The sequence below is a fragment of the Oncorhynchus kisutch genome, linkage group LG22 (assembly GCF_002021735.2).
Source record: "Oncorhynchus kisutch isolate 150728-3 linkage group LG22, Okis_V2, whole genome shotgun sequence".
Taxonomy (NCBI): Eukaryota; Metazoa; Chordata; class Actinopteri; order Salmoniformes; family Salmonidae; genus Oncorhynchus; species Oncorhynchus kisutch.
Genome location: NC_034195.2, coordinates 54,365,846 through 54,384,448, shown reverse-complemented (window position 1 = coordinate 54,384,448; position 18,603 = coordinate 54,365,846). Strand labels below are relative to the sequence as shown.

General features: G+C 42.2%; 1 protein-coding gene across 1 annotated transcript in view; it reads right to left on the bottom strand.

Annotated features, from left to right (window-relative positions):
• Nucleotides 1-10,609: 10,609 nt before the first annotated feature.
• The window catches only part of LOC109880181 (protogenin B), a 52,849-nt gene continuing 44,855 nt past the window's right edge, over nucleotides 10,610-18,603 (bottom strand). Inside the window, exon 19 of the mRNA XM_031801466.1 lies at nucleotides 10,610-17,868. Within this exon, the coding sequence (XP_031657326.1) occupies nucleotides 17,743-17,868 (126 nt within the window). The 3' untranslated portion in view covers nucleotides 10,610-17,742. The remainder of the gene's footprint in view (nucleotides 17,869-18,603) is intronic.

The window sequence follows — 18,603 nt, the reverse complement described above, 5'->3', positions numbered from 1 at the left end:
AACAGGTATGAGCTCATTGAGCTATCATTTCCATACATACAGATTGACACAACGACTTGCTAATCCACTGATTTACTGAGATATCATAATATAATAATCATATATAATCATATCATAACGCTGCCTTGTATCCAATATATACACATTGGCACAAATACTTTGCAAACTACTCCCAAATTTCCTTCAAATATCAGATCACAACTTCTGCCTATAATTAAAGGGCCCGTCAGGAAGCATTACTATCTCAGGGTCAGGAAGCATTACTATCTCAGGAAGCATTACTATCCCAGGGTCAGGAAGCATTACTATCTCAGGAAGCATTACTATTCCAGGGTCAGGAAGCATTACTATCCCAGGGTCAGGAAGCATTATTATCCCAGGGTCAGGAAGCATTACTATCTCAGGAAGCATTACTATCCCAGGGTCAGGAAGCATTACTATCTCAGGAAGCATTACTATCCCAGGGTCAGGAAGCATTACTATCCCAGGGTCAGGAAGCATTATTATCCCAGGGTCAGGAAGCATTACTATCCCAGGGTCAGGAAGCATTACTATCCCAGGGTCAGGAAGCATTACTATCCCAGGGTCAGGAAGCATTACTATCCCAGGGTCAGGAAGCATTACTATCCCAGGGTCAGGAAGCATTATTATCCCAGGGTCAGGAAGCATTATTATCCCAGGGTCAGGAAGCATTATTATCCCAGGGTCAGGAAGCATTATTATCCCAGGGTCAGGAAGCATTACTATCCCAGGGTCAGGAAGCATTACTATCCCAGGGTCAGGAAGCATTACTATCCCAGGGTCAGGAAGCATTACTATCCTAGGGTCAGGAAGCATTACTATCCCAGGGTCAGGAAGCATTATTATCCCAGGGTCAGGAAGCATTACTATCCCAGGGTCAGGAAGCATTACTATCCCAGGGTCAGGAAGCATTACTATCCCAGGGTCAGGAAGCAAAACTATCCCAGGGTCAGGAAGCATTACTATCCCAGGGTCAGGAAGCATTACTATCCCAGGGTCAGGAAGCATTACTATACCAGGGTCAGGAAGCATTATTATCCCAGGGTCAGGAAGCATTACTATCCCAGGGTCAGGAAGCATTACTATCCCAGGGTCAGGAAGCATTACTATCCCAGGGTCAGGAAGCATTCACTCTGTGTCTACACCTGTTGTTTACGAAGCATGTGCCAATTTTTTTACAAATTTTAATTTAGGACTTTGCTTGTTATTTACCATACCAAAAACTATGAATTGTACTCACCGGTTCATGATAAACTTTGCCTGTCGTTTCTGTTTGATCTCTTCCACCATCTTCATCGCTGATAGGTGAGAATTGTCTGTTAATTGAATGATTAGAATGTTCCGCCCTGAAACATATAATTGTGTGGAATTGATTAGAATGTATAAAATCATAATCAATAAATGTGTCATTCTAGTCAGGATTAGGGGAAAACAATATGTCTTTATGGTATTTAAACACAGACTGTCTGAGCTCGGTGCCGACCTGACTAGAGATTTGGGAGAGAACGAGTACGTCTCAAGGACAAGGTCACTATCTCTGTCGGCTGGGTGGTGAGACAGTGTGTGCGTAGCAGGACATGTGTGTGTGTGTATGTTTGTGTGTATGTGTGGGCGTGACATACACACACACACATGTCCTGCTACGCACACACTGTCTCACTCACGTTCTAAAGTCAAGAATACAAATCAATTCATTTTATACTGACTTCTCATTATGTGAATGTGTGGGCGTGAGAGGTCAGTATAAAATTAATTGATTTGTATTCTTGACTTTAGAATGTTCCCATGAATAAACATTTGACCATTTAGCTGGGCCTCCATCTGTTTCATTCGACCAGGATCTTACAAATTCTGGTTTGCAGACTGAGAGTAATATAATTCAATTGGGTGATGTACCTGGAGAACATAACTCTCTCATCAATTGGTCCTTCGATACCTCTGTCGTCCCGAGGAACTGCTGAAAACCGTGCACGGGCGGATCCAGGATCCGTAAGGCAAAGACCTGACCTCTGAATTGAGGGTTTATTTCAGGCCAGTGGTGAACTGGTACATGACAGAGGTGGTGACGAGATCCAACCTACATTGCTTTTCCCAGTCTTCAAGAAGTTGACTGATCTCTGTCCGTTTCATTTAAATAACAACCTTACAAATTCTTAGAAACAGACAGAGTGTATTAATTGCATTGGTTAATGAACACATAGGAACAAAATTCCTCTTAACAATCGCCTCCACTAAATAACAAAAAATAAGTTAGGTTGCTGCTATTCTAGTCAGCATTTAAAATGGACTCACACATTAACAACGCAATTAGTTCAATGTAAACAATGATACGATGAACTGAGGTGACTTGAAGAGTCATGTGAGAGGATTAAAAAAACTGGATCAATAAATGACCTTATCTTACCCACAACTCCCTTCTGTACTTGACTGGAATATTTCTGCCCTTCTCAAACTCCAACGAGTCGTCCTGAAGCAGGGAACAAATAAAACAGGGAACGAATATTACGACTACTAGTAGTAGTAGCTACATAAGGATATTTACTTCATGAATACTTCATCAAATTAAATCAAAATGTATTTTTTTTTAAATCAGCAGTTGTCATAATGTGCTCTACACTATAGGGCTGTGACGATGCCAGTATCGCAATAAATGAAAACACAAAGCAAAGCAGACTAGACTCTTTGGTCCTTACAAAAACCTGCTGGATGTAACATTGTGTGCTATATAGCTTAGAAAATAAATGTGACCCTGGATAGTTAAAAATCTGCTGATTTAAGAGTATCGTGATACTGATATCATCCCGGGCTCTACTATACAGAAACCCAGCCTAAAACACCAAAGAACAAGCAATGCAGATGTAGAAGTACAAGTGGCTAGGAGAAGAAAACAATCATTAGAAAAAGGAAGAAACAAAGAGAGGAGAGAGGAAAATATGGAGGAAGTGGAAGCTGAGTTGGAATCAAGCAACGCGTAGAGCAAAGTCGGTAAAGACGAATGTTTGGACAACAGAAGTATCGAAAACTGAAACAAAACTTGAAATTGTCTCAAATTGGAGTGGAGGATACATGTATGAAGGATAATAAATCGCTTCTTGTTGAGTAAGGATGCGTATTAGAGGTCGACCGATTATGATTTGTCAACGCCGATACCGATACCGATTATTGGAGGACCAAAAAAAGCCGATACCGATTAATTGGACGATTTTTAATATATATTTGTAATAATGACAATTACAACAATACTGAATGAACACTTATTTTAACTTATTATAATACATAAAATCTATTTTGTCTCAAATAAATAATGAAACATGTTTGGTTTAAATAAAGCAAAAACTGTGTTGGAGAAGAAAGTAAAAGTGCAATATGTGCCATGTAAGAAAGCTAACGTTTAAGTTCCTTGCTCAGAACATGAGAACATATGAAAGCTGGTGGTTCCTTTTAACATGAGTCTTCAATATTCCCAGGTAAGAAGTTTTAGGTTGTAGTTATTATAGGACTATCTATTTCCCTCTATACCATTTGTATTTCATTAACCTTTGACTATTGGATGTTCTTATAGGCACTTTAGTATTGCCAGTGTAACAGTATAGCTTCCGTCCCTCTCCTCGCTCCTCCCTGGGCTCGAACCAGGAAGACAACGACAACAGCCACCCTCGAAGCAGCTTTACCCATGCAGAGCAAGGGGAACAACCACTCCAAGTCTCAGAGCGAGTGACGTTTGAAACGCTATTAGCGTGCACCCCGCTAACTAGCTAGCCATTTCACATCGGTTACACCAGCCTCATCTCGGGAGTTGATGGGCTTGAAGTCAATAAACAGCGCAATGCTTGACGCACAACGAAGAGCTGCTGGCAAAACGCACGAAAGTGCAGTTTGAATGAATGCTTACGAGCCTGCTGCTGCCTACCACCGCTCAGTCAGATACTTGTATGCTCAGTCAGATTATATGCAACGCAGGACACCATAGATATACTAGTAATATCATCAACCATGTGTAGTTAACTAGTGATTATGATTGTTTTTTATAAGATACGTTTAATGCTAGCTAGCAACTTACCTTGGCTTACTGTGGACTGCAACGAGAGGCAGTTGGTTATAGCGTTGGACTAGTTAACTGTACAAGATGGATCCCCCGAGCTGACAAGGTGAAATCTGTTGTTCTGCCCCTGAACGAGGCAGTTAACCCACTGTTCCTAGGCCGTAATTGAAAATAAGAATGTGTTCTTAACTGACTTGCCAAGTTAATTAAATAAAGATTAAATAAGTTTTCCTCAAAATTTGCTTTGTTAAAATCCTCAGCTACAAAAAGATAGCCTCTGTGGTTTCCAGTTTGCATAAAGTCCAGTGTAGTTCTTTGAGGACCGTCGTGGTATCGGCTTGAGGAGGAATATACACGGCTGTGACTATAACCGAAGGGAATTCTCTTGGGAGGTAATACGGTCGGCATTTGATTGTAAGGTATTTTAGGTCGGATTAACAAAAGGACTTGTGTTTCTGTATGTTATAACAATCACACCAAATCAAATCAATCGTCACGTTTGGCTACCAAAAAAAATGAAAATTCAGTCTTCAAAACGTCAAACTTTTTTCCAAATTAACTCCATAATATCGACTGAAACATGGCAAACGTTGTTTAGGACCAATCCTCAAGGTGTTTTTCACATATCTCTTCGATGATATATCATTCGTGGAAGTATGCTATCCCCTCTGAATCCCAGGAGAAAAATGCCTGTGGCTGAAGATTACGCACAAATTTACACAAAGGACACTGGGTGGACCCGTGGTAAATGTAGTCTCTTATGGCCAATCTTCCAATGATATGCCTACAAATACGTCACAATGCTGCAGACACCTTGGAGAAACGATAGGAAGGGCAGGCTCATTCCCGACGCATTCACAGCCATATAAGGAGACAATAGAAAACAGAGCTTCGAAAATTCTGCCCATTTCCTGGTTAAGGTATCATCTGGGTTTCGCCTGTAGCATGAGTTCTGTGGCACTCACAGATAATATCTTTGCAGAGTGTTTTCTTTCCAAAGCTGCCAATTATATGCATAGTCGAGCATCATTTCGTGACAAAATATTGCGCTTAAAACGGGCATTTTTTTTTATCCATAAATTAAAAGAGCGCCCCCTATATCCAAGAAGTTAAACAAAATAATTTACACCACCAAGCGAGAGCGCAGACGAACGACGCCCTGGACCAGAGCCACTACCTAGCTATGGAACGCCGTTTGGGTCTTTACGTGTCAAAAAAGATTCCAACCTCGTTTAACATCATCTATTCAAGTATGGCATAATTCTACTCTTTGTATTCATTTGCATCACTGTCAATGTCATACTTTTATTTTGAAGTCTAACCGCAAAGTCCACTATTGTGGTGAATCGTTATTGTGGCTAGCTTCACATAGATGGGTCCGAACCCCCCCATTAATCAAATAACAACTGTCTTATAAATTAGGGTTATTTTAGATGATGACACCTAGCTATATACTATAGCTACTGAAACAGATTATGTCTTTTTGCTATGTTTTTGGGGAAGAAAATTGTTTGCATCCATAAACTAGCTTGCTTTTTTTGTATGACCAGCACTGTAGGTGCGCAAAACAACTTTACCAGCATCATAGCATACTGTACGTATCAATGAATCAATGTTGACATATGAAATACGAGTGATTAGTGTTATCAATGTGTAATCACTACGTAAAACACTGATGAACGCGTTTAAATGATTATGTGACGTGCAGTCATATTCAGCTCCTGATTGGTCAACGTTATTTGACACGTCAAAGACCCAAACAGCGGTCCATACCTAACTAGAGATGCAGACAAAAGGTGTCGACGCTAAACAAGGCAAAGAACACCAAATAGTCATAACTTGCAGTCATTACGTACAAACATCATCCCATGGCCGGAGTTAAACAGGCCCCGCATTGTTCAAACATGTCTTTACGTCTTCCTCTATTCGTTCGTCATAGCAGACGTCAGGTGTCTGAAGCGCTTTGCTGCCCACTGCAGGACGTACTCCTGAACTACTGACGGTAGAGGTTCAATTTGCACCAGACATTCAATGTGATGTTGATGAGTACAGTCTTTCTGTCTTTGAAATCATACTTTATACTACAGTCTACAAAATGCATCTCTATCACACAATGCAAATAATCATATAATAATTCACCCCCAGGTTGTTAGCATCTTTACCGGCATTTTATTTTTTTGTACTGTCAAATTGAGGCTCAGATACACTCTACTTAGAGGATGTCTTTAATTCGTCCAGATTTATAAATCCAGTTAGAAATTTAGAATTTAGACTAACTGTAACAAAAAAAATATAGTATAAAAATGTACTGTTCCAACTTTTTCAAAAATGTAATATAATATACCCAATATAATTCCTACTTTGAGACGCTTTCTTATTTTTTTATGATCTGAAAAACAAAAGTGATCCTAGATCAACATTCACAGTCTTGGAGATCTTGTAAATATAGGACCAGAAGTACACAGCATATAAAGAGGGTGGTGGAAGTGATGGTGAATAATCCAGTTGCCAGTATATCCCTGGGTTAGTTATGTTTAAGAAGGATAAAAAAGGAACCATGCAATTCCTCATTGACCATACTGCCATAGTTACACAATAAAACAATAAGTTATAAGAGAGCTTCCGTGATTGGGCAGAGGATAAAAGACTTGGCTAGGGAACCGAGTTTTGCCGTTTCTGTCAAAACTCCCCAAGGAGATGTGGGTGTGGAGTCAGGCGCAGGAGAAACAAGTAATGAATGAAAAGGGCGTTTAATCAACCAACTCAAAAATTACAGGACACCGGACTACAGCAGTAGCCATAAAACCCCACTCAGACACAGTCCAGGGAAAAACCACCTGTTTGTAACGGTTCTCTTTAGTTGAAGGAGAGGCGGACCAAAATGCGGCGTGATGATGATTCATGTTTGTTTAATAAAGAAAAACTATACATGAATAAACTACAAAACAATGAAATGTGAAAACTCAAAACAGTCCTATCTGGTGCAAACACAGAGACAGGAACAATCACCCACAAACACACAGTGAAACCCAGGCTACCTAAATATGGTTCCCAATCAGAGACAATGACTAACTGATTGAGAACCATATCAGGCGAGACATAGAAATAGACAAACAAGACAACCAACATAGAATGCCCACTCAGATCACACCCTGACCAACCAAAACATAGAAACATACAAAGCAAACTATGGTCAGGGTGTGACACTGTTAAACATGAACTAGCGAAAACGAAAACAATCCCCCACAAAAGCCCAAAGGAAATGTCGAGATGAAATACCCCCCCCCCTAATTAACCAAAATGAAACCAGGTGAACCACATAACAGACATAAACCAAAAGAAAAGGAAAAAAAAAAGAGGAAGAGGAGCCACTGTCGGTGGCAGCTAGTAGACCGGTGACTACGACCACCGAGCGCCGCCCGAACAGGAAGAGGAGCCACTGTCGGTGGCAGCTAGTAGACTGGTGACTACGACCACCGAGCGCCGCCCGAACAGGAAGAGGAGCCACTGTCGGTGGCAGCTAGTAGACCGGTGACTACGACCACCGAGCGCCGCCCGAACAGGAAGAGGAGCCACTGTCGGTGGCAGCTAGTAGACTGGTGACTACGACCACCGAGCGCCGCCCGAACAGGAAGAGGAGCCACTGTCGGTGGCAGCTAGTAGACCGGTGACTACGACCACCGAGCGCCGCCCGAACAGGAAGAGGATCCGTGACAGTTTCAAACCCCACATGTGCAGATTGTCGACATACGGTATAAACAGTAAAATAAATATGTTTGTGTGTTTATGATTAAAAGCTGTTCAGATGTCCTGTGGGTGTATATCTGCTTGTAGTGGTCCTACAATATAGTCCTCAAATGCATATTGTCATTCAATCTGGAGAGAAACATCGTGGGTATGTATTCCAATGTGCTTTAAAGAACTACACATTTGCATGTTGAGAATGTTGTGGTAAAAATTCAATATAACATTTTCTAAATCTTCTTGAAATATTTTGAGGACCTCTAAGACAAAGTTAAATGTACACTGAACAAAAATATAAACGCAGCATGTAAAGTGTTGGTTCCATGTTTCATGAGCTGAAATAAAAGATCCCAGAAATGTTCCATAAGCACAAAAAGCTGATTTCTTTAAAATGATGTGTACCGATTTGTTTACATCCTTGTTAGTGAGCATTTCTCGTTTGCCAAGATAATTCATCCACCTGACAGGTGTGGCATATCAAGAAGCTGATTAAACGGCCTGATCATTACACAGTGCTAGCGACAATAAAAAGCCACTCTAAAATGTGCCGTTTTGTCACACAAGACAATGCCACAGATGTCTAAACTTTTGAGGGAGCGTGCAATTGGCATGCAATTGGCACATCCACTAGAGCTGTTGCCAGAGAATTGAATGTTAATTTCTCTACCATAAGCCGCCTTAAAGAATTTGGCAGTACGTCCAACTGGCCTCACAACCACAGACCACGTATAACCACGCCAGCCCAGGACCTCCACATCCAGCTTCTTCACCTGCGGGATCATCTGAGACCAGCCACCTGCACAGCTGATGAAACTCTGGGTTTGCACATTTAAATAATTTCTGCACAAACTGTCAGAAACCGTCTCATCGAGCTCATCGATCCGAGCTGATCTGCATACTCGTCGTCCTCACTAGGGGTCTTGACCTGACTGCAGTTTGATGTCGTAACTGACTTCAGTGGGCAAATGCTCACCTTCGATGGCCACTGTCATGCTGGAGAAGTGTGTTCTTCATGGATGAATCCCGGTTTCAACTATACCAGGCAGATGGCAAACAACGTGTATGGCGTTGTGTGGGCGAGCGGTTTGCTGATGTCAACATTGTGAACAGAGAGCCCCATGGTGGCGGTGGGATTATGTTATGGGCAGGCATAAACTACAGACAACAAACACAATTGCATTTTATCGATGGCAGAGATACTGTGGTGAGATCTTGAAGCCAATTGTCATGCCATTCATTAACCATCAGCATGATAATGCACGACACCATGTCTCAAGGATCTGGACACAATTCCTGGAAGGTGAAAATGTCCCAGTTTTTCCATGGCCTGCATCCTCACCAGACATGTCACTCATTGAGCATGTTCGGGATGCTGTGGATCGACGTGAACAACAGCGTGTTCCAGTTCCCGCCAATATCCAGCAACTTCCCACAGCCATTGAAGAGGAGTGGGACAACATTCAACAGGCCACAATCAACAGCCTGATCAACTCTATGTGAGGTAAATGGTCACACCAGATACTGACAGGTTTTCTGATCCACACTCCTATTGTTTTATTAAGGTATCTGTGACCAACAGATGCATATCTGTATTCCAAGTCATGTGAAATCCATAGATTAGGACCTAATGAATTTATTTAAATTGACTGATTTCCTTATATTAACCGTAACTCAGTAAAATCTTGAAATTGTTACATGTTGTGTTTATATATATATATATATATATATATATATTTGAATATTATGTTAAACCTAAAACAAATAGGCTACGAACGTCATAGAAAAACAGACTTATTTAGAAATTGTGGAAACATCATACAACATCATGGGAACGTTCTGTGCAACCTAACTTAAACATTGTATGAATGTCATCACAACTGAGCATTGTGTTTTGGGAACCCATCGCCTGTAATGTACAACCTAATTAAATGTTCTGGGAACCCATCGCCTGTAATGTACAACCTAATTAAATGTTCTGGGAACCCATCGCCTGTAATGTACAACCTAATTAAATGTTCTGGGAACCCATCGCCTGTAATGTACAACCTAATTAAATGTTTTGGGAACCCATCGCCTGTAATGTACAACCTAATTAAATGTTCTGGGAACCCATCGCCTGTAATGTACAACCTAATTAAATGTTCTGGGAACCCATCGCCTGTAATGTACAACCTAATTAAATGTTCTGGGAACCCATCGCCTGTAATGTACAACCTAATTAAATGTTCTGGGAACCCATCGCCTGTAAAGTACAACCTAATTAAATGTTCTGGGAACCCATCGCCTGTAAAGTACAACCTAATTAAATGTTCTGGGAACCTTTTTTCTATATATTTTTTTTAAACCTCAAAGGCTGTTCTGTCAACATTCTTGTAATTTTTTTTACAGACATGATCTGAATGTCGGCACAACTGGAGTTTTCGTGAACTTATCTTTTTTGTGACGTTCCCACAATGTTCCCAATAACCTAATGACACATGCTGGTAACCTTCAAAGAACAGATTCAATATTTTCTAGAAATGTTCTTGCAACAACAGGTAAATGTTTAACACAAACATTCTATAAATCATCAGACAGTTTTTTTGAGTTATGAGAACATTTGCTGCAAAAGTTCCCAGAATGCAATTTTCACACAGAACCATTTTTTGGTTTGCTGAACAGACTTAGATCCACATATACGAACCAATCCTGTATCTGTCGACACTGTATAGTGTATTTTGGTGACACTGAGATAAAACTATGTCCTCATCACATCCATATCAATGATTTTTTTTTTTTTAACTATCACTAGAAAACTTTTTCAGGAAACATTTTTATTCAAATGATGAGACCATCTTGAGAGGATAAAATAATGTGGTTTGTAACACAGTAACACTGTTTACTTTAATACTTGGGAGAAAGAAATACATGATATGCTAAATATGAATGACAAAAATCAGGAAATTACAACAAAAACATACGTTAAATAGTAGAAATAAAAGGACACATTCAAATGGGTGTCCGGCAAAGGCAGCAGGCTCCCCTAGCCGACAACACCTGTCCCTGACGCAGGCTCGGAGAACACAGACAAGAGGGGGATAATAGCCCAGTCTTTTCTTATATCCATCTAAGGCCGTGTCTAGACTTGACAGTTCACGCAGCTTTAGTATTCTGATCATGGAATTCTGATCAGGGAATTCTGATCAGGGAATTCTGATCAGGGAATTCTGATCATGGAATTCTGATCAGGGAATTCTGAAAGTGTCATGTGTCTACACCTACAAATAAATGTGTCTTCCGTGTCCACATTGTGTCCGGATTCCCCTTTTTCCTGCGCTATATTCAAATGCCAGTATGCATTCTACAAACGGTGGAATAGGCTAAATATGATAATAACACAACAACAACTGATGGCAATAGCTAACTACTGTAGCTAACTAGCCAGCTAACCTCTGTAGCTAACTAGCCAGCTAACCTCTGTAGCTAACTACTGTAGCTAACTAGCCAGTTAACCTCTGTAGCTAACTACTGTAGCTAACTAGCCAGCTAACCTCTGTAGCTAACCAGCCAGCTAACCTCTGTAGCTAACTACTGTAGCTAACCAGCCAGCTAACCTCTGTAGCTAACCAGCCAGCTAACCTCTGTAGCTAGCAAGCAACACTAAAGGGATTGCAAAAGGGTTTGCATAACACTAGCCAAACAAAAAAAAATAGCTATTCTAAATATTAGCTTGTTGGCTAGCATTTCTGAGGCCAGCAAACACGTTCCTCACACACTAACAATGTATGTCCTCCAACGTTATAATGAAAAAGGCGCCTCTCGATTTCAAAACAAGCTTTCTGGAGACTTATGAGAGGAGTGCTGATGGCATCGCCCACTGTATGCACTTTCGGTAGCCTGATTGTGTCCAGACTGAGGAGAAATCCGCACACAATGCATCCCTGACCAACTCCTGAAGTGGTAACCAGATCTGAACACAATGCATCCCTGACCAACTCCCGAAGTGGTAACCAGATCTGAACACAATGCATCCCTGACCAACTCCCGAAGTGGTAACCAGATCTGAACACAATGCATCCCTGACCAACTCCCGAAGTGGTAACCAGATCTGAACACAATGCATCCCTGACCAACTCCCGAAGTGGTAACCAGATCTGAACACAATGCATCCCTGACCAACTCCCGAAGTGGTAACCAGATCTGAACACAATGCATCCCTGACCAACTCCCGAAGTGGCAACCAGATCTGAACACAATGCATCCCTGACCAACTCCTGAAGTGGTAACCAGATCTGAACACAATGCATCCCTGACCAACTCCCGAAGTGGTAACCAGATCTGAACACAATGCATCCCTGACCAACTCCTGAAGTGGTAACCAGATCTGAACACAATGCATCCCTGACCAACTCCCGAAGTGGTAACCAGATCTGAACACAATGCATCCCTGACCAACTCCTGAAGTGGTAACCAGATCTGAACACAATGCATCCCTGACCAACTCCTGAAGTGGTAACCAGATCTGAACACAATGCATCCCTGACCAACTCCCGAAGTGGTAACCAGATCTGAACACAATGCATCCCTGACCAGCTCCCGAAGTGGTAACCAGATCTGAACACAGTGCATCCCTGACCAACTCCTGAAGTGGTAACCAGATCTGAACACAATGCATCCCTGACCAACTCCTGAAGTGGTAACCAGATCTGAACACAATGCATCCCTGACCAACTCCTGAAGTGGTAACCAGATCCGAACACAATGCATCCCTGATCAACTCCTGAAGTGGTAACCAGATCTGAACACAATGCATCCCTGACCAACTCCTGAAGTGGTAACCAGATCTGAACACAATGCATCCCTGACCAACTCCTGAAGTGGTAACCAGATCCGAACACAATGCATCCCTGACCAACTCCTGAAGTGGTAACCAGATCTGAACACAATGCATCCCTGACCAACTCCCGAAGTGGTAACCAGATCTGAACACAATGCATCCCTGACCAACTCCCGAAGTGGTAACCAGATCTGAACACAATGCATTCCTGACCAACTCCTGAAGTGGTAACCAGATCTGAACACAATGCATCCCTGACCAACTCCCGAAGTGGTAACCAGATCTGAACACAATGCATCCCTGACCAACTCCCGAAGTGGTAACCAGATCTGAACACAATGCATCCCTGACCAACTCCTGAAGTGGTAACCAGATCTGAACACAATGCATCCCTGACCAACTCCCGAAGTGGTAACCAGATCTGAACACAATGCATCCCTGACCAACTCCCGAAGTGGTAACCAGATCTGAACACAATGCATCCCTGACCAACTCCCGAAGTGGTAACCAGATCTGAACACAATGCATCCCTGACCAACTCCCGAAGTGGTAACCAGATCTGAACACAATGCATCCCTGACCAACTCCTGAAGTGGTAACCAGATCTGAACACAATGCATCCCTGACCAACTCCTGAAGTGGTAACCAGATCCGAACACAATGCATCCCTGATCAACTCCTGAAGTGGTAACCAGATCTGAACACAATGCATCCCTGACCAACTCCCGAAGTGGTAACCAGATCTGAACACAATGCATCCCTGACCAACTCCCGAAGTGGTAACCAGATCCGAACACAATGCATCCCTGACCAACTCCTGAAGTGGTAACCAGATCTGAACACAATGCACCCCTGACCAACTCCCGAAGTGGTAACCAGATCTGAACACAATGCATCCCTGACCAACTCCCGAAGTGGTAACCAGATCTGAACACAATGCATCCCTGACCAACTCCTGAAGTGGTAACCAGATCTGAACACAATGCATCCCTGACCAACTCCTGAAGTGGTAACCAGATCCGAACACAATGCATCCCTGATCAACTCCTGAAGTGGTAACCAGATCTGAACACAATGCATCCCTGACCAACTCCTGAAGTGGTAACCAGATCTGAACACAATGCATCCCTGACCAACTCCCGAAGTGGTAACCAGATCTGAACACAATGCATCCCTGACCAACTCCCGAAGTGGTAACCAGATCTGAACACAATGCATCCCTGACCAACTCCTGAAGTGGTAACCAGATCTGAACACAATGCATCCCTGACCAACTCCTGAAGTGGTAACCAGATCCGAACACAATGCATCCCTGACCAACTCTCGAAGTGGTAACCAGATCTGAACACAATGCATCCCTGACCAACTCCTGAAGTGGTAACCAGATCTGAACACAATGCATCCCTGACCAACTCCTGAAGTGGTAACCAGATCTGAACACAATGCATCCCTGACCAACTCCCGAAGTGGTAACCAGATCCGAACACAATGCATCCCTGACCAACTCCCGAAGTGAGTTTGACCATAATCAGACCACAAAGAGACCCGTCTTTTCAATGCGACCTTCGTATTTCCGATAGCAGAAGTCACATGCAAGTGTCAAGTGTAAACATGACCTCAGGAAAAATATGCTTTACCACAAAATAAAACTATCCTAAAATAAACAAAACCATAAAATGTTTTTAAAAAGTCCCAAAAGTAAACTTTTAACATCTTTCAGGTGAAATCTTATGAACACGATCCAACTGAAAACTGAACGCTCTTTGACCTCTCAAGCCACACAAAACAAAATGGAACTTGGCATCACAATGATTCGACTTTTAAAAATGCCTTTTTCTAGTTAATCAAAATCCTAGCAACTTATAACACATTATGCAAATACTGTTGTGAGAAAAAAAAGAAGTAAAACCAAACAAACTAATGATTAAAAACAACATCTTCTTTGGTCAAGATTATTTGCTTTTCAAAGAGATAAAACTTGATTACGTTGCTCTTCACACATAGGGGTTATTGATTTGATAGTCAGAATCTTGTGATATTGTCAACCTGGGGTGTAATATAATAGTAGCCTGTTTCCAGATGTGTTTAATCTGTGTAGCCAACTCCTATGGTCATTGTCATGGCTGGCATGCTATACAGCACAAACAAATATGGTACCAGGCTAGAAATATAGTGGATACAAATATACATTTCTCCATCATACAACATTCATTGATTTAAAAAATGGTATTCATGTGAATTGTTGACCGCAGGTGATATCAGCTTGATGAATGCAAATGCTTCTTCATCCATCCACTATCTCTGTCAATACACTGACTGGATTCTTTGTTTTGGTGTGAGACAAACTCCTGTCCGTGTTGGGCTTAATTCCAGTTCAATTCAGTCAATTCTGTAAGTTTAACTGAAATTTCAAAATTCTCAAATTTCCCTTTTGAAAAGAATTGGAATTTCAGTTTACTCCCGGAACTGACTGAATTGATATGGAACTAGCCCCAACTCTGGAATCTCCTGTGACATCATCCCGTCTGATCTATCTGGAGGACCCATCAGTTCTCCCGTCTGATCTATCTGGAGGACCCATCAGTCCTCCCCCGTCTGATCTATCTGGAGGACCCATCAGTCCTCCAGTCTGATCTATCATCTATCTGAATCCCCCCCATCTGAGGAAGTAGACAACTCTTTGGCATCTAATAGCACAGTGTCAACACTGCATTCAGCATCAATGATCTACTGTACATAGAAGGCAAATGGAGAACACTCGTCTGAAAGACAGAGCACTAAAGCTTTCAACCAGATATAAACCGTGTCTTGAAAATGTACAATAAGAATTGTATTCAACTCGATAATTCAATGAGAAATATACACACTTGACACGGCAGCGAAATGATTCAGAGGACACTTATTACAATACTGTAGGGCTGTTATGTCGCGTGTTCCTACTCTTTCTTTGGTTCTCTGTATCTACAATCATCTGCAAAGCCCTTTTCCACGTAATAAGGCCATTTTAAAGCTTTTAAAGGTACGCCGTACTGCAAATGCCAGTTCAACGTTTAATTTTTAGTTACTTGATCTTACTCAAATAGAGACTGGTGATACAGTATCTAATGCACTTCAATGTTAGAACTATACTGAAGAGGCTCGTCATTAAAAAAAAAACACTTTTCCAACCTTTTCAAAAAAATAAAATAAAAATTCCTAAAGGAATTTTCACAAATCTTCAAACTAAATTCAGCCTGTAACTATAACTCCTGCAGGTAAGACGACATGGCTTTGAAATATTTTCAACCCTCATTACCCTGAGTTGGGGTAAATAATACTGCACAATATACCCTTAAAATGAGGTAGTACTATAATACGGTACTTGCACAATATATTGTTGTAAATGAGGTAGTACTATATATACAGAGTCAGAGTAACTGAGGTAGACAATCAGCAATGAGGAGGGTCACCAACCCTCTGCTTCAATGGAAGAAAATAATCTCCTTAATTATAGAATGTATCATAAACCAATATATTTTTTACATCCTTTTGAACATTCATTGTTGGGTAAGCTTTGGTTTAGGACAGACATTAAGGACTGGTTTCCCAGACAAAGATTAAGCTTAGTTTTGTAAAAAAAATTATAATAAAAAGCTCCTTCCAATGTCCAATCTTCACTGAACAAGCTTATCAGGATCCCATAACATCCCTTTCACCAATTCATGACAAAGAATCATCTGTGTGGTGTTTCTTTCTTTGTTGTGCTAATGGAGGGGGCTCTTCTACACTGTTCAACCAATCCTGTAAAAGTGGAGGAGGAGTTAAGATGGAATGTCGACTTGTTAACATCCTAAAGCAGAAGTCTCTCTTTCCAGTTCCCTTGAAAACCGGATGCATCCGGTTGTCACCGACCCCCGCTGAGGTTGGTGTCTAAGAAATCATCCCTAAAGACCTGACACAAAGACAGAAACCAGACAGACTGAAAATAAGATCAAAATGAAACAGGAAAACAACACCATTCATTACAAATATCTTGAGGTAGACCTGAAGCAAACACCCATTTCCTCCTTAAACCTTAAACGTCCTGATCCCTCTATGTACCTGTATGTTCCTTGCCCAAGGACCCATTTCAGGAGGCAAAGAAGCGAGAAAGGTGGGCTGCTTCAACTGAAAATAAGCCGCATTCAGGTTGGGTAACCTATCACCAGGACGAGCCTGCTGACTGGACCGTGGCCTGGGCAGGATAAACAGCTTCCTCAGCCGAGAGGGAACAGGGATGCTGGACGGTGGCCTGGGCAGGATAAACAGCTTCCTCAGCCCAGAGGGAACAGGGATGCTGGACGGTGGCCTGGGCAGGATAAATAGCTTCCTCAGCCGACAGGGAACAGGGATGTGAGGGATGCTGGACCGTGGCCTGGGCAGGATAAATAGCTTCCTCAGCCGAGAGGGAACAGGGATGCTGGACGGTGGCCTTGGCAGGATAAATAGCTTCCTCAGCCGACAGGGAACAGGGATGTGAGGGATGCTGGACCGTGGCCTGGGCAGGATAAACAGCTTCCTCAGCCGAGAGGGAACAGGGATGCTGGACAGTGTCATGACCAGGCTGGTGGAGACCATGGTAGAGACGGTAGGGAGGTCTTAGTGGCGTCACCTCAGATTCCACTTTAAAACCAGGCTTTTCTTCTTCTTCCTTCTCTGGAGTTGGGCTGTCATCTAACTCCGACCCGAAGGACGGAGGCCTGGAGTTACGGCCTGAGGTGGCTGTGGACGAGTTGCTCATCTCATTGCTTATCTCTTCGTTGGAGTAGTGACCAGAGTCTCCTGTCTCCCGACTTCCGTCGCTGGTCTCAGTAGTTCCAGAGCTGTTTCCCTCACTGAAGCCCCCGGAGCTCTCCAAGTCCCCTAGTGGCCCGAACAGGATATGCAGGCTGGAGGGCTGGAGGGGAGGCGCACCTTCCTTCTCCTCGTAACACAGAACGGTCTTCCCTGCCTCGTACAAACGTGCTGTGTTCTCAGCATAGAGATAAAGGAGAGGAGAGATATTTGTTGTATAACAACATTGTATAACAAATGACCAATACTCAATACTGTAAACTCCATGTTGAAGACTGGTATTTTAATAGCAGCAACATGATTTGGTTCATGTCTGAAGACCGACCTGGCTTGTATTTCTATTGTATCTCTCCCTCTTAAAAAAGTGCCATCTCTTACTGCGGTTGAAACCGCAGACCGGGCCGGCTCCTGTAATCACCAGGTTTGTCCCACCCTGAAAACAGAGAGAGAACCAGATTAGAGACAGATAAAGGCGTAGAGTACATTCAGAAAGTATTCAGACTCCTTTACACTTTTCCCACACTTTGTTACCTTATTCTAAACTGGATTCAATCCATTTAAAAAATCCTCAGCAATCTACACACAATACCACATAATGACATCACAATACCACATAATGACATCACAATACCCCATAATGACATCACAATACCACATAATGACATCACAATACCACATAATGACATCACAATACCACATAATGACATCACAATACCACATAATGACATCACAATACCACATAATGACATCACAATACCACATAATGACATCACAATACCACATAATGACAAAGCGAAAAAAAACTGTTTTTTTTGTGTTTTTTTTCCCATTTTTTTTCTCTTCAGATTTACATAAGTATTCAGACCCTTTGCTGTGAGACATGAAACTGAGGTCAGGTGCATCCTGCTTCCATTGATCATCCTTGAGATGTTTCTACAACTTGATTGGGGTCCACTTGTGGTAAATTCAATTGTTTGGACATGATTTCGTTGGCTGGCCCTCGCTTCATACTCGTCGCCAAACCCACTGGCTCCATGTCATCTACAAGACCCTGCTAGGTAAAGTCCCCCCTTATCTCAGCTCGCTGGTCACCATAGCATCTCCCACCTGTAGCACACGCTCCAGCAGGTATATCTCTCTAGTCACCCCCAAGACCAATTCTTTCTTT